Genomic DNA, 16,022 nt, shown 5'->3' on the forward strand with positions numbered 1-16,022 from the left:
ACATTTGTATAAGTATCATTCTAATACGGTCATGACCACTCAAAATGTAGTAGTCGTCAGAGTACCGTGAGTGTCTTTAATAGGTTATGCATACTGTTTAAATGATGTTTCAGTGGTGAGGGTTGGGAAAGAAGCCCAGACTTTGTCAACTGTTGTCATTTTAAAGGGTGAACTTAGCAATTAGGTAGAATTATGCAAATAGCTAGTAAAAAGTCTGAGCTAAAATTCTCACTCTGGTTTGTATGGGCAACACATACACCTTTCTTCTTAATTGCCTACGATTAGTGATTCATGATCACTGCCAGCTACTGAGTGGTGAGTGCTGCCTTGCGCCAGTCCAAGTCTCTCCCTGCCTGCGCTGTATTCAGACAGGTGAAAACAACGGCAGTTGTTGGTTGATTGTGCCTTACTCTGTTTGGCACATGCTGTCCAACTCAAACGTTTCCTCAGTAGTGGGGACTGATGCCTTTTGCTGACACAGAGGAAGGAAGCAACACCATATGTTCAGGGAGCGTCGAGTCACGCAGAGATGACACATTTAGGATTGGGACTTTGCAAACAATTTATGAGAGGGCTTGGCTGTGTAATGTACGCTGGGGAGTGACGAAAGGTATTAATCAGGCTGTTCACCAGACACAATCACCTCCTAATGTGCCTCGCTAGATTAGGATATCATCGGGAAAAAGAACGGGAGACGCTTTTTGAATACCACTGCATCGCTGCTGCATCGTTCAGTTATAGCAAATGATAGGTCTGTTTAACATGTCTTGTGCGTTCGATTCACTGCATTGCCTGTGTGGCTGTTTTTCCCTCTGTGGATCTGTAGACCGGTTCCATAAACAACAACGACAAGCGCACACAACCATGCGTACACACACACACACACACACACACACACACACACTGTAAGACTTTTCTGTAATTTCAACAGTAAAACACTGTAGAACGCACAATAAAATACTTTAAATGTCTTTTTACAGATTTAATGATTGTGCATTGTGGGAAAATGTTGTGGGCTGGGAAAGGTTCTATGGCTTATTAATGTATTTTAAGACTTGCATTTGAGGCTATATTTGTTGCACTCTTGAGTGAGAATGCTGTATCCACACAAAATACAGTAATATTCTGTACTTTAGGAAGCTTGAACACCGCCTTCCCCTTCCCCCACTTTGTTATTAGGTAGAATTAAGTAGAATTATGCAAATAGCTAGTAAAAAGTCTGAGCTAAAATTCTCACTCTGGTTTATATGGGCAACACACACACACACACACACACACACACACACACCTTTCTTCATAAGCCTACGATGAGTGATTATGATCACTGCCTGCTACTGAGCGGTGAGTGTTGCCTTGCACTAGTCCAAGACTCTCATTAAGGAATCCTTCATTCTCCTTGCCTGAGCTGTATTCAGACAGGTGAAAACAATTACAGTTGTTGGTTGATTGTGCCTTACTCTGTTTGGCACATGCTGTCCAACTCAAATGTTTCCTCAGTAGTGGGGACTGATGCCTTTTGCTGACACAGAGGAAGGAAGCAACACCATATGTTCAGGGAGCGTCGATTCACGCAGAGATGACAATTTAGGATTGGGAATTTGCGAACAATTTATGAGAGGACTTGTCTGGTAATGTACAATGATGAGTGACAGCAGGTATTAATCAGGCTGTTCACCAGACACAATCACCTCCTAATGTGCCTCGCTAGATTAGGATATCATCTGAAAAAGAATGGGAAATGCTTTTTTCTTCAGTTATAGCAAACAATAGGTCTGCGTTCGATCTACTGTATAGCCCATGTGTCTGTTTTTCCCTCTGTGGATTTGTCGACAGCTGACATAAATTACAGCACGCTTACGCGTTGACACACACACACACACACACACACACACACACACTATGGCTGACAATGTCTGGCCGAGTGGCTGAAAGACATTGTTTGCTGTATTTATCATAGATACAACAGAGCATGCACCCCAAATGGGACCCTATTCCCTATTCAGTGCACTATTTTGGACCATGACTCACAATAAGTTACCATTTGGGAGGCAACCTGAGATGCACCTGTCTCCCGACTCCAGAATACGCCTCTGATTCAACGAGGGCCTGGATGTGATGTTATTTATGTCAAACATTTATTGTAAAATGGAACCAAAAATGTTACTGTAATTGAATTAACAGTACCAATTACAATTACAGCATGTTACTGTAAATACCCAGTGACATATTACCCAGTGTTCTTTGCAAGTTTTCATTTAAACATGAACATTTTGGTCATTTAGCGGGTGCACTTGTCCTTACAGCAAGTAAAAATGTTTCTGTAACTGTTAACAAACGCTTCCAACCTGTAGTGATGTTATGCTTGATACCAGAGATCTAAGGCATGAGTTGAAATCGCTAAGAAGCTAACTTCAAAGCAGTGTACCGATGCGTGTATCATTTTATCAGAAGTATGTAATCAATGACGTACGAAGCTTAGTTTGATCACGATCACGTATCACTGATTTCACCCTGGTTCCGGTGGGGGTTTTTCGATTCCAAGCTGCTTTCAAACACTGACTGGACATTATTTTTATATATATTTATGATTTTGTACAAAATGTTTTTCACCTGACCGGTAGCTTAGCAGGTAGAGTAGGGAACAATGGAACATTCACTGATGTGGGGGTATGCGTTTGAGTCCTGTTGAAGGCACACTATTTAGAATGTTGTTCTTTCTGCATTTCTGTTAAAACAATTTGCATTATTTAGTATAGGCTTCTGTCTTAAGCATCCTAAATAATGCTATAGATTCAGTTTCTGAAAAAGAGTCAACTTGAAGGCAAAAAAATGGAAGCATGATGTAAGATGCAAACCTGGTATTCCAACTGATTATAGGCTACTTAAGCCAACGACCATGATATTATGACTGAAACAGAGAAAGAATACCTGTGATAATCGCATGCTTCTGACCAGCAGATGTCACTAATGTGCAATTTAACCGTTTTTTGGCACAATTTGATGAAAGCACGGAAGCCTTCAGAAAGCCTTGGTTTCGCACCACTACGAAACTCATAGTGATTACATGGCAAAACAGATGAAAATGACATGGCTAGCCACTCAACCATTAAAGGTTTGAGACTTGCTCCCACTCTGATCTGTTCCCTAGATAAATTAAATTCTTACAGAACTACTAACACATATCAGTTAATTTTGTACAGCATTCTCACTAACGGGTGCAACAAATGTAGAGTCTCTTTCAAGACAAACCTCAAAATATGTTAATGGGTCAGAAACAATATCATACTCTCACTCATGTTTAAAATGCTTTTGGAGCTCCAAAAGGCAGTATGGTACTGTATTCTGAATTACAGTAACATTTCTGGCAACATTTGGCCAGTAATATAATGTAGGTTTTCAGGACAAGGTTTATACATTTCTTGAAATACAATATATATTAGTGTATTCTGTGCGGTTTCTCACTCACTGGTGCAACAAATATAGCCTCTTACAAGACAAGCCTTAAAATATGTTAATGTCCCAGAGACTCTTTCACAGCCCACAACAGTTTCCCACAATGCACCATCATTAATTCTGTAATACACATTTAAGGTATTTTACTGTGCATTCTACAGTAATTTACTGTTGAAATTACATAAGTCTGATAAAGACAGCAAACAATGTCTTTCAGCCACTCGGCCAGACTGTCACACCCTGACCATAGTTTACTTTGTATATTTCTATGTTTTGGTTGGTCAGGGTGTGAGCTGAGTGGGCATTCTATGTTTCATGTCTAGTTTGTCTATTTCTATGTCTGGCCTGATATGGTTCTCAATCAGAGGCAGGTGTTAGTCATTGTCTCTGATTGGGAACCATATTTAGGTAGCCTGGGTTTCACTGTGTGTTGGTGGGTGAATGTTCCTGTCTCTGTGTTTTCACCAGATAGGGCTGTTTCGGTTTTCGTTACGTTTCCACGTTTGTTGTTTTTGTATTGATTCGTGGTTTACGTTTGTTGATTAAAACATGGATCGCAATCTACACGCCGCATTTTGGTCCGACTCTCCTTCACCAAAAGAGAACCGTTACACAGGCACTGTCAGCCATAGTGTGTGTGTGTGCGCGCGCGCGTCACAACTTCCGCCGAAGTCGGCTCCTCTCCTTGATCGGGCGGTGTTCGGTGGTTGACGTCACCGGCTTTCTAGCCATCGCCGCTCCATTTTTCATGTATCCATTTGTTTTGTCTTGTTCCCTGCACACCTGGTTTTCATTCCCCAATCAAACCAAATGTATTTATTCCTCTGTTCCCCATGTTTGTGTGTAGGATTGTTTGTGTTACGTGCATTTTGATATTGTGGATATTGTTACGCGCATTACTTTTTTGTCTATGTTCCGTGTTTTGGGCACATTTTATGTTACTTTGTGCTGTTATTTGACTGGAATAAAAAGTGTGCTTGTTCACTACACTCTGCTCTCCTGCACCTGACCTCGTCTCCAATACACACTCCTAACAGTGTGCGTGTGTGTGTGTGTAAGCATGTTTGTACTGTATCAGTGCACGTGTGGGTGGTGTTTTTGTGCATGTTATGAGGGAAATAGCTAATTATGATCCTGCAATGTATTATCACCCTCCTTAGAGAAGCTGTTTAAATAAAACATGTATTTGTTATGGACACAGAATAGTACACCTTGCTAACTGAAGCAGCAATATAGAAGTATTTTAAGCATCACAAAAGACACAATATAAGTAGTGTATGCCACAAACGGTACCCTGTGCATTATGTTGTGCACTACTTTTGACCAGGGTCCGTAGTGCTCTAGTCAAAGCTAGTGCACTATATATGGAATAATATTGTGCCATTTGGGCCACAGTCAGTTACTGTATGAAGTGTCTTGACAGGATTTGATATCAGCTGAAATACAGGAGCTATTCTTGAAGCATCACCGTGCTGCTGGTTTAGGATGCAGCTTGTGGAAAACACACACACACACACACACACAGCTAGTGGAAAACAAGCTAAGGGCTCTTCAAATGTCAAAGTCAATTTTCCTCGCCTATATAAATTCAGCCTCTTGTGCCAAGTGTTAGCATGGTATCTCTTCCTCACGGAGGTACACATGGTGGCGGCCCTCTGGGCTTTTGTTTTGTGGGTGCCTGTTTTTGTTTCTAAGAGGGATGGAAATGCGGCAGTGTCGGGGAGAGAGCGTGATTGCAGTGGCATCCACGGTAACTGATATTCACATCCACTGGGCGCATTAGCAATAATGTGTGTTGTTTGTCAGAGCAACACAGCAAAAGCTTTGCCTAACAGGCTGTTAAATAAGATGTGCGCTCAACCTCTCTCACCATTGTCATTGATATGAGCAGACAGACGGGTCCCACATGCCTTCTCAGCCAGCCATTCAGTCAGGAGGAAACAACCAGAATGTGCAGCCTTTTTCTTTGTGTGTGTGTGAGCGAAGAAGAGAGGCAGAGAGAGGGAGCGGGAGAGGAGAGGGAGAAAGAGGACAAGACAGAGAGGGGATAAGGAGAGAGGCCGAGAAGGTGAAAGAGAGAGGCGAGACAGTGATGCGGTTGGGGGAGAGCGTATGTATTTGTTTTTCAGTATGATGTGAGATCAGTGATCAGAACAGAATGGTCAATAATGAATAACAATGTGGTGTCTGTCATTATTTAGTTGGACCAGAGCCTTTGTCCAGTGCCAGGGATCGATACAGGGCTCAGATGAATCATCAACCTGCATAGCCGTGGCTTACCCATGCCCTGCCTACCATATGTTCAGCTCTCCCTCACTGTGTCACATACTGTAGTATAGACTACTTCTATATACTGTATGTATTTGTACTGTACTCTATACTACATTGTTCCACCAGTAAATATTGTTTCAACTTCTTTCAATGGTCTCTGGACAGCCTCCTCATTTTCGTCTTCCTTATTTGAGGATACAGTAGTACATCTGATTTGTACTAGCTTGTCACAGCATAGATCTCCTTGCCCCTCTCCTTCTTTCTTTCTCCCCTTCTCTCTCCCTTCTTCTCTCTCCCTTCTTCTCTCTCCCTTGCACTCTCTCACTCCATCCCCCCCTTCATCAGTCCGTAGACCCTGGCCAGCAGTTCACGTGGGAACACTCTAACCTGGAAGTAAACAAGCCAAAGAACCGCTATGCAAATGTCATCGCCTACGACCACTCCAGGGTCATCCTCACCTCCGTCGACGGTATGTTTGGTGGATTTGTTGTTGTTGTTGTGAAGTGTTTTCGCTTTTTAATAACTGGATGCGGGGAGGTAATGTGTTATGAAATAAGAGAGCACCTGTCAATAAAACGTTTTTTTTTTTAGGTGATGTTTTGCTTTTTAGGGAGGGGTGGTGGGAGGTATTGTGATGGTATTAACTAAGTGATGCTGTCTCAATAAAGAATATCCAAAGCCAAGTCTGCAGACAGTAAGCTCCTACCCACTGCAAAGACATGTCACAACAATATATCTCTCAACCCAATCCCCAGGTGTGACAATGCTTTCTCCCTCACTTACTGTCCGTCTGTCTCAGTTTGGAGTCAGTCAGTGATATAAATGTCATTGCATCCTACTGGTTGTGGATGTGTCTTTCTTCTCTAATGTGTTGTGCTGTGTGGAGCTGTTTCGTGCTGTGAAGGGGGTGTTGATACCGTGTTGAAAACCTGCCAGCCTTCTAGGTGACATCCCAAATAGCACCCTATCCCCTGTTTATAGCACACTTCTTTTGACCAGAGCCCTATGGGCCCTGGTCAAAAGTAGCGCACTATAGGAGATAGTGCCATTTGGGAAGAAGTGATGGAGTGCCATTGCGCTATGGGCGGGGGTCAAAATAAGTGCACTATATAGGGAGCCATTTGGGATGCAGACCAATTGTCTCCTAACACTGCCTTCCTTCACCGTGCTACAGGAGTGCCAGGTAGTGACTACATCAACGCTAACTACATAGACGGCTACAGGAAGCAGAACGACTACATCGCTACACAGGGCCCGCTTCCTGAAACCCTGAGTGACTTCTGGAGGATGGTGTGGGAGCAGAGGACCAACACTATTGTCATGATGACCAGGCTGGAGGAGAAGTCAAGGGTGAGAGACTGAACACGCACACACTGTCTCAGCATTACATTTAAGTCATTTAGGAGACGCTTTTATACCAAGCAATTATGGTTAAGTGCCTTGCTCAAGGGCACATCAACAGAGTTTTCACCTTGTCGTCTCTGGGAATCGAACCAGCAACCTACCGGTTACTGGCTCAACATTCTGAAACGCCAGGCTACCTGCTGACACGCGCACACACACACAATGTCTCAGGACACACACACACAACCCCCACCCCCCCACACACACACACACGTCCTGACCATTGATTCACCCTCTGCTGTCATTGACCCTGCACTCACAGACTGTAACAGTCCCAGTAGTCTCACCCTTGCTCTCTAATGGACGAAGGTGTGAGCGTCGACTGTTAGGTGGCAAAATCCTAATCGAGGTATTTGAATAGACTCTGTAAATAACTGACACTTTGACTGCATGGTGGCAGCAAGACAGATGGAAATGTGTCACGCACACACACACTCACACCAACACACACCTACTTTCTCTAGCAGGATGAATAACTCTGTACCTAAAGGTCATCCCATAGTGTCACAGCTTCCTGCCAAACTTAACATCACACCTGTCTTTCTGGCCCCATGAAGGGTCAACTCATCATTCAATTACCTTTCACCTTTGAATCTTGGCCCCTGTGTGTCATCATCATCACAGCAGGGTGTCTGCTGGTAATATCCCGACCCCACCGCTGTGTCCTCTGATAACCTCCATTTTCACCGGTTTTGTCTAGAAGGACAACAGCTTTTGTCAAAATTGACTTTCGTAGCAGATTTAGGATCATTTATGCAGCAGGTTAGGAGTATTAGGTTAAGATTAGGAAAAGATTTAGGCTTACCTATAATGCTAAATAGTTAAACTTTTGACATCAATTTAACAAAAGCTGTAGCCATCTAGACATGACAATTTTCACCCCTTACTATCAGTCTCACTAGAGAGGAAATTAACGGGAGGGGAGGACCTGAAATAGAACACACCACAGGAATTTATGTGACTGTCCGTAGCGACTGACCTGGGGATGGCCGGGACGCAGTGACACCCCCTTCACTATGAACAACCAGAGCACAGTACCAACCTTCAATAGTTTTAGGGACAGCAGCCATTTCCAACTGGCACTAGTCTGGGTGGATGTTGGGAAATGTTCCTGTAAAACAGATCAACATAAAACACCAGTAAAATGAAAAAAATGAATATTATTATCTGTGTACATGGTCTGTATTTGTAAGAAATGTACCAGTTAGCTCTTGACTGTGTGTGTTTGGGATGTTCATTGGAATGTATCCAGGTGGTGACCCTACTGTCCACCAGACTGTCCAATCAAAATGCCCCCTCACAATTTCCTGACCAATGACCCTGGAGCACCAGGCTGCTGTCCAATCACAAAGCCCTGACCAATGGCCCTTTGGAGTAGAGGTCTGGAGGAGAAGAGAGGCACCAGTCATGCTGGCTAGGGTCCCTGGGCCTAGATTCCCCTAGAGATGGGCCACTGAACCCCAGCTGGCAAACTCTCTCTGCTTTCACTCTCTCCCCTCTTTCTCTCTCCTTCTCTCCCTCCAGGACATGGATGACACAGTGGAGCAGAAGCAGTCCAAGCTGTCATCCTTCGCTTAGCCTCAGTCCCTCTCCCATAGCACTAACCCTCTCGGTCCCTGTCCTATAACACTGAACCTCTCAGTCCCTGTCCCATTTCACCAAAACACTAGGCCCCTCAGGCAGCTTTAGTCCCTGTCCTATCAACCTACTGTAACTCTGTGTCCATGCTCTTAGGCTAAAGCTATGCTCAGAGATATTCATTGTTCAGTGTCTGCGAGTGGAAGTCTCTCCTCTCATCCTCCAGGACAGGGGAAATTACACAGTGGAGCAGAAGCAGCTCAAGCTGTTCTCTTTAGATCAGCCCCAGTCCCTTACTGTCCCATTACCCGAACACTAGCCCCTTCTCTCACCCCTAGTCCTTACCACTGTTCCTTTACTGTAACTGCAGTGTCAGGAACACTGTTCTACACTGAGGCTGAACGTCATTGTTCTTTGCCTGTGTTTGTACAGGTGAAGTGTGACCAGTACTGGCCCAGTCGGGGTACAGAGACCTATGGGATGATCCAGGTGACCATGTTGGACACTGTGGAGCTGGCTACCTATAGCGTACGCACCTTCACCCTCTATAAGGTAAGAGCCTCACATGTAGAGGTATAGTATGTGTTGTAGCCCAAGAGTGACCAGCTCTTGACCAGCTGGAGGGCAATGATCCCGGAATGTTTTCTCGAGCTTTTATCAAATCTCTTGCTAGCTAACTCGGTGTTGTAAATATAAATGTTTGTCATAGAGACTACCCAGAATGTGGCCACCAGTGTGCGTTTGTGGTGTTCTGATACGTTGCTCTACCAGAATGGCTCCAGTGAGAAGAGAGAGGTTCGTCAGTTCCAGTTCATGGCCTGGCCGGACCATGGAGTGCCTGAGTACCCCACCCCCACCTTGGCCTTCCTGCGCAGGGTCAAGGCATGCAACCCGACAGATGCAGGGCCCATGGTGGTCCACTGCAGGTAACCCCCATCTCAGACACATCTCCTTCACTGCAAACATCTGGAATGAAGTCAATAAAACTGCCCAAGAACAGGGTTCACTGAAGTTGCGCTGTTGAGGCTTTTTCCACTGGTGGAAATAAGCCTAAGCCAGAACCATCTCACAGATATGTGACTTTTCCCACACAAAAGCCACACACGTTCACATGCACACACACACACACACACACACACACACACACACACACACACACACACACACACACGCATACCGACACAACACAAACATACACTTTACACACACACTTTTACACACATCATTTGCTGTTGTTATTTATTTTACTCTTATTATTATCTATCCTGATGCCCTTCCTGCATTTACATATCTACCTCAAATACCTTGTACCTCTGCACATTGATCTGGTACTGGCACTTGTACCTCTGCACATTGATCTGGTACTGGCACTTGTACCTCTGCACACTGATCTGGTACTGGCACTCCCTGTATACTGCATAGCTCCATTCTTGTGTATTTATTTCCTTCCTCGTGTTACTATTTGATTTGTATTATTATTTTCATTATTTTGAAACTCTGCATCTTTGGGAAGGGCTCATAAGTGAGCAGTTCCCTGTAAAGTCTACACCAGTTGTATTCGGCGCATGTGACACATTATTTTTTTATTCCATTTGTTCCTGTCAGTGTACTGTACATGGCTCTATAGTTTCAGTTTCCTGTCTGTGTAATAGTTACAGTGCTCTGTCCGTCCCCACAGTGCTGGTGTAGGGCGGACCGGTTGCTTCATCGTGATCGAAGCCATGCTGGAGCGTATGAAGCATGAGAAGTCTGTGGATATCTACGGTCATGTGACGTGTATGAGAGCTCAGAGGAACTACATGGTGCAGACGGAGGACCAGTACGTCTTCATCCACGAGGCCCTGCTAGAGGCAGCCACCTGCGGTAACACAGAGGTCCCTGCACGCAACCTGTACGCACACATCCAGAAGCTCACCCAGGTCACGCCCGGAGGCACCGTTTCCGCCATGGAGCTAGAGTTCAAGGTAGAGTAACAAAACATGGAGTTTGAGAATAAGGCAACAGCCCTGCTTTGTAGCCTGGTCCCAGATGGAAACAACGACCATAGCAGTTGGAAGGACAGTGCAAACAGTGTGGTAGCAGCCTGTCTCCTTGTACATTACGGTTCAGTTCCATGTTATGAACTTAACTTGAAGATTGTTGGAGTGCAGCCTTGAAATCAGACTCGAATGCTAGGGAATTGACTGGTTATGCTAGAGTTTAAGTGACATGACTACACAATTGGTACAGTTACTAACTGGGGCATTTAGTTAGGAAACAACAGAGTTGTTGTTGTTTCGGTGTGTACGATGCAGTGGGGGCAGGAAGTTAATGTCTTAGTGTGTTTGGAACAAGGAGTAGGAGAAGAAAAGGAGGAGGAGGAGGAGGAATTTTCCTCACCCTCACACTAACTCTTAGGAGGGGTGTTCTGTTTCAGAGGCTAATCTTCTGGACTGGGGATGAGAGACTGAGAATGAGGAAGGGAGGAAGAGAAGAGAGAGGCTCGGGGGATGGAGAGACAGAGAGAAAGAGAGTGATCTAGTGAGGGAGGAGTGTTGGGGCAGGCTGACCGGCTGACAGCCCGTAGATAAAGCCTCAGTGGGTTGGAGAGCTGATGCATCCTGGGATTGGGCTTGGGCCTATACCACTAGGCTCCAACGACTGTATTGGTCCCCCTCAGATACTCACTGTCTGCATCCCAAGTGGTACCCTATTCCCTATATGGTGCACTACTTTTGACCAGGGCCCATAGGGCTCTGAGTAGTGCGCTATGTAGGGATTAGGGTGCCATTTGGGGTGCAACCACTCACAGCCTCCCGCCATAGGAAAACAAAACTGCTCTAACCAGCCTCCTTCTGGGGTACTCACCACCATAACCGAAATGATGTGGGTCAAACTTGTTAAGCAAGCAGGATGGTTGTAAATCCGCAGCGAGTATAATTAGGTTTTGATGCTCAGTACCACTCGCAAATTTGTTTCGCAAGCAAGGTCTGAAATGTATACTTTGCTTTTTAACTACTGACAGAGAATCACATTAAGAGGAACCTGTCAGCAAAGCCAGCAAAAATATAAAAACTCTATCCCCCTCTCATTTGGGAGAAAATGCTTTTACATTTTTTTGCTATTCCATAGCTTTCACATGGATATACTGTAGGCCTGTGCATCTCTCTTAACAGCCGTCTCAAATGTTGTGTGAGTATTTGTTTTCGACTCCCTGACGTCTCCGTATGTGGCTGTGGCGTCGACACTTAGGGTGAGTTGAAAGGAGAGAGAGAGCTCGGCGTTGCCAGTGTCAGCAGGCAGTTATTTGAAGATGGAGAACAAAAGGGGCTTGACTCAAAGCTCATCATTTTCATGCATCAATAATAGTGTTAGCCCCTATGCCCTCCAAAATCCCTGCCCATATACAGCAGCGCTAGGCTGGCTGGGATCCCTGGCTTTACAACTTTGAAGGAAGGAAGGTGGGCGTCAGGGAAAAGCTGTGGCAACAGTCGTCGTCAGGTTAGAGGCAATTTGACTGCACCCCATGGGTGCACTCCAGTCCAGTAATTATAAGGGTAAGGGTTGGTGTTTCTCTACAGTAGCACACAGTTCTTTAATCTGAGCCATGTTTTTAATCCATGCATCCATCCATGCATCCCTCAACAGTATACCATAACAAGTGGCGGGGCTGCCATTTTGCCCCAAAACATCCCAGATTGTATCTTAAATCTGTCCATTCCTCTTCCCTTCCTTCTCCAGAAACTGTCTAACTCTAAAGCACATACCTCAAGATTCATCAGCGCCAACCTCCCCTGCAACAAGTTCAAGAACCGGCTGGTGAATATCATGCCTTTTGAGTCCACCCGCGTGTATCTGCAGCCTATCAGAGGTGTGGAGGGCTCCGACTACATTAACGCCAGCTTCATCGATGGATACAGGTGAGAGAGAGGGAGATGAGGAGAGGAGAGAAGGAGGGACGAGAAGAGAGGAGAGGAGGAGAGGGGGTAGAGTAGAGGAGGGAGAGGGCAGAGAAAGAGAGGAAATTCAAACTGTGAAAATGAGAAATATTCTGAACACTAGAATAAGTGAGATGGAGGATGGTGAGAATAGAGGAGATGAAATAGAAATGGAGAAGACAGAATCCATCCTGCAGACACAGCTCCTCTAATGAGCAAGGAGGTGGACCTTTCCTGCAGCGGCTGACAGCAGTGGATTATGGTGTGACATGGAGACCAGTGTTTTCCTGTCCGTCTTCCTTGTTGTGTCAGTTGACAGGGCAAATTGGTCATAGTGGCAGTACTGTCCATCGCTTGCCACATTTCTCCTGTGGTAAATAAATAGTCTGTTTGTGACAGGTGACAAACTACTCCTGGAAGAGGAATAAAGTTATTGCTTATTGTGATGACTCTGTTCTTGTCTGCTGATTCCCACATTCCTTTACTGTATGGGAAACACTCTTTTAAAGACATTTGTTGATATTTGGAAAAAATAACAGTGAAGTGAAGCACCTGTTGTTCTTACTGAGATGGATGGGAAGGTTTTGAGAATTCCGTAATATACAGCTGGGTGTGTGCGTGCAAGTGAGCATTAATGCGTGCACAGAGATGGGCAGTATTTCTGTTGAATATATTTGAAATACGTATTTTGTATTTACAATTTTATTTGCCTGAACTACAATCCAATGTTTTTTTGTAACGAGATACTTTCGAGAGCTGTAATTGGTATTTTCAAAATACCAAAATACTTTTCAATACCATTTTTTTTATACAGCGGTTCATTGGTATCAGACGTCTGATGGCACGATGGTGTGATAAGTGTTTCTGTTAAATTAGCAAATTGTAAATGTAGATATAAAAATGAACACCAAAATGCGCAACCAGGGGGCCCCTAGGAGACACTCTTATGTAGGGAATCTTACAGGCAGTGCATTCATCTAAGGTAAATAAAAAATACATATCGCAGTCATAGCAAGCAACAAGTCTCTGTAACCATTACTGAGAGTGATGTTGTTTTTAACGGGTCGACTTGCTAATGTATTTTTGTATTTTAAAAGAAATACAATTGCTTTGTAAACGTATGTTGAAATTTATTTTGATATGTTGGTCTTTAGGGTATTTTGTAATTGTTCTTTGTGATTTTTGCCAATTCCTGTGTGGGTGCGTGTGTATGGTTGAGTGTGAAAGTGTGTGTGAGGTGCTTGGGGGCTTCTGTTCAGGTATTGTCCCATATATTAATACCTAATCAGAGTGGTCCCATAGAGAGTCTCCTTCATGGAAGTGTAAACACTGTAATTGGCAATAATCCACAATGCTACAACACACTAATGAGTGGATGTCTGAATGAATAGGAGCTTTCCTCCTTTTTGGAGGATTTGTTGAGGGTTTTCTATTTGGATTTCCTCATTCAACCTCTCATCACACACACACACACATTAGAAAGCAAGCAAACACACATACACCTCCTCTGTGCCTAATAATGTCCCTGGGGCTGCCCCACCTGAGGGAGAGAAGGGAAAGAAGAGAGGAGGAGGGGGAGAAGGAAGGTGGATGTAATTCTTCTTTAATTCATGTAGCGGTAATTAAGAGTGACAGAGAGGTGTTGGCTTGTGTCCCAAATGGCACACTATTCCCTATATAGTGCACTTTTGATCAAGAGTAGAGCACTATATAGGGAATAGGGTGCCATTTGGGACTGATTGTAGGTGTTAGCTTTCTATTGCGTGGGAGGCAGGCAGGCATCACATCTTTAAAGTGCCAGAGGGGATCAGAATGACTTATGGGAATGAAGAAGGGGAGGATAATGATGATGACGCAATGATGATGATGATGTCATTCTGGTTAAGTTTCTGATATCCTGAGGTGGTAATTCAAACTATCTAGTCTCTTGCCAGCTATGCCACTGACATAACGATGTTGTGCACACCAGACATTACATACATACCAAGCACTGTCTTGGCAGAGCAAGGATCTCTGTACATGCCTGTTAATTTCTTTATTGCTATTGCTATGTCAGAACACTAAGAATCCAATAATTCAGCTGAAGAAACTGAATATCCTTGTGTCAGTCAAACCTATCAGATGTTAGAGACGCTTTGAACATTGTGCTGAGGCTGGTCTTAGTTGTTACTCAGAAAAGTAAGGGCAAAGATAGGTAGAACTCACAATTCCAGCAGCACCTTAGCTAGATAGAACTCACAATCCAGCAGCACCTTAGGTAGATAGAAATCACAATTCCAGCAGCACCTTATACTGTACTTCATGCCTCATAGAATGCACTGTCTGTCTCTGTATGGTTGTATAAGCAATGATGTATGGCTATACTGTATCCTCCTGTAGCCTATAACATGGAGGAGCAGACCATATAGCTGCTGTAATCTCATGGTCACTCATTTCCTGCAGTGTGTGTGTGTGTGTGTGTGTGTGTGTGTGTGTGTGTGTGTGTGTGTGTGTGTGTGTGTGTGTGTGTGTGTGTGTGTGTGTGTGTGTGTGTGTGTGTGTGTCTGGCCATACGAATGTATACGTCTTGGGCTGACTCTCACATGTTTGTCGGGATTCCTGACAGAAACGTAATCACATTAACGCCACTACTCCCACAGCTTCACACTGCCCTCTACTGTTGATCTAGTGGAACTGGACCCCAACTGCAACGCTGCGGTTCTCACTGCCTTGAAGAGAATAGGAACTTAATTTGTCAGCAGCATAACATAATGAAAATACATCAAGCCCAGACCCCATTATCAGCACAAGGGCCTCTCAGATCACAGTAAGACCACACAGGACTCAGCGTGGATACTCTAGGTCTATGGGGATGTATTGAAGTGTACCTTATATCCTTTGTAGTTATGATGTTATCCTGACTCCGTGTCATGGTCTTTCCTGTATCCTGACGTAAGTCGTGTCTCGTGTCTCTCAGGCAACAGAAGGCCTACATAGCCACCCAGGGCCCGCTAGCAGAGACCACAGAGGACTTCTGGAGGATGCTGTGGGAACACAACTCTACCATCGTCGTCATGCTCACCAAACTCAGAGAGATGGGACGGGTGAGTGGCATAGATACTGTACATACACTGTTAATACAAGCACACACAAACACACGCATGCATGGACACACACACACTAATGGATGGTATTGTTGATATGACAGTTCTGTCATTGTTTTCTGTTTCTTAGGAAAAGTGCCATCAGTACTGGCCTGCTGAGCGCTCTGCTAGGTACCAATACTTTGTAGTGGACCCCATGGCTGAGTACAACATGCCCCAGTACATCCTCCGAGAGTTCAAGGTCACAGACGCCAGGGTAAGTCCATCTCTCCATCCATCCTCCCTCTTCTTCCTAGTGACGTATATATCTCTTTCT

At 44.5% G+C, this 16,022-nt stretch overlaps 1 protein-coding gene across 2 annotated transcripts in view; it reads left to right on the plus strand.

Annotated features, from left to right (window-relative positions):
* LOC112249942 (receptor-type tyrosine-protein phosphatase F-like) overlaps nucleotides 1–16,022 on the plus strand; it is a 318,952-nt gene that overhangs the window by 300,489 nt on the left and 2,441 nt on the right. For both annotated transcript variants that reach the window (XM_024419699.2, XM_024419707.2), the window contains 8 exons: nucleotides 6,070–6,193; nucleotides 6,899–7,074; nucleotides 9,139–9,258; nucleotides 9,478–9,632; nucleotides 10,385–10,670; nucleotides 12,427–12,605; nucleotides 15,580–15,706; nucleotides 15,837–15,962. In XM_024419699.2, coding sequence (XP_024275467.1) covers nucleotides 6,070–6,193; nucleotides 6,899–7,074; nucleotides 9,139–9,258; nucleotides 9,478–9,632; nucleotides 10,385–10,670; nucleotides 12,427–12,605; nucleotides 15,580–15,706; nucleotides 15,837–15,962 — 1,293 coding nt within the window. The remainder of the gene's footprint in view (nucleotides 1–6,069; nucleotides 6,194–6,898; nucleotides 7,075–9,138; nucleotides 9,259–9,477; nucleotides 9,633–10,384; nucleotides 10,671–12,426; nucleotides 12,606–15,579; nucleotides 15,707–15,836; nucleotides 15,963–16,022) is intronic.

The sequence above is a fragment of the Oncorhynchus tshawytscha genome, linkage group LG01 (assembly GCF_018296145.1).
Source record: "Oncorhynchus tshawytscha isolate Ot180627B linkage group LG01, Otsh_v2.0, whole genome shotgun sequence".
Lineage (NCBI taxonomy): Eukaryota > Metazoa > Chordata > Actinopteri > Salmoniformes > Salmonidae > Oncorhynchus > Oncorhynchus tshawytscha.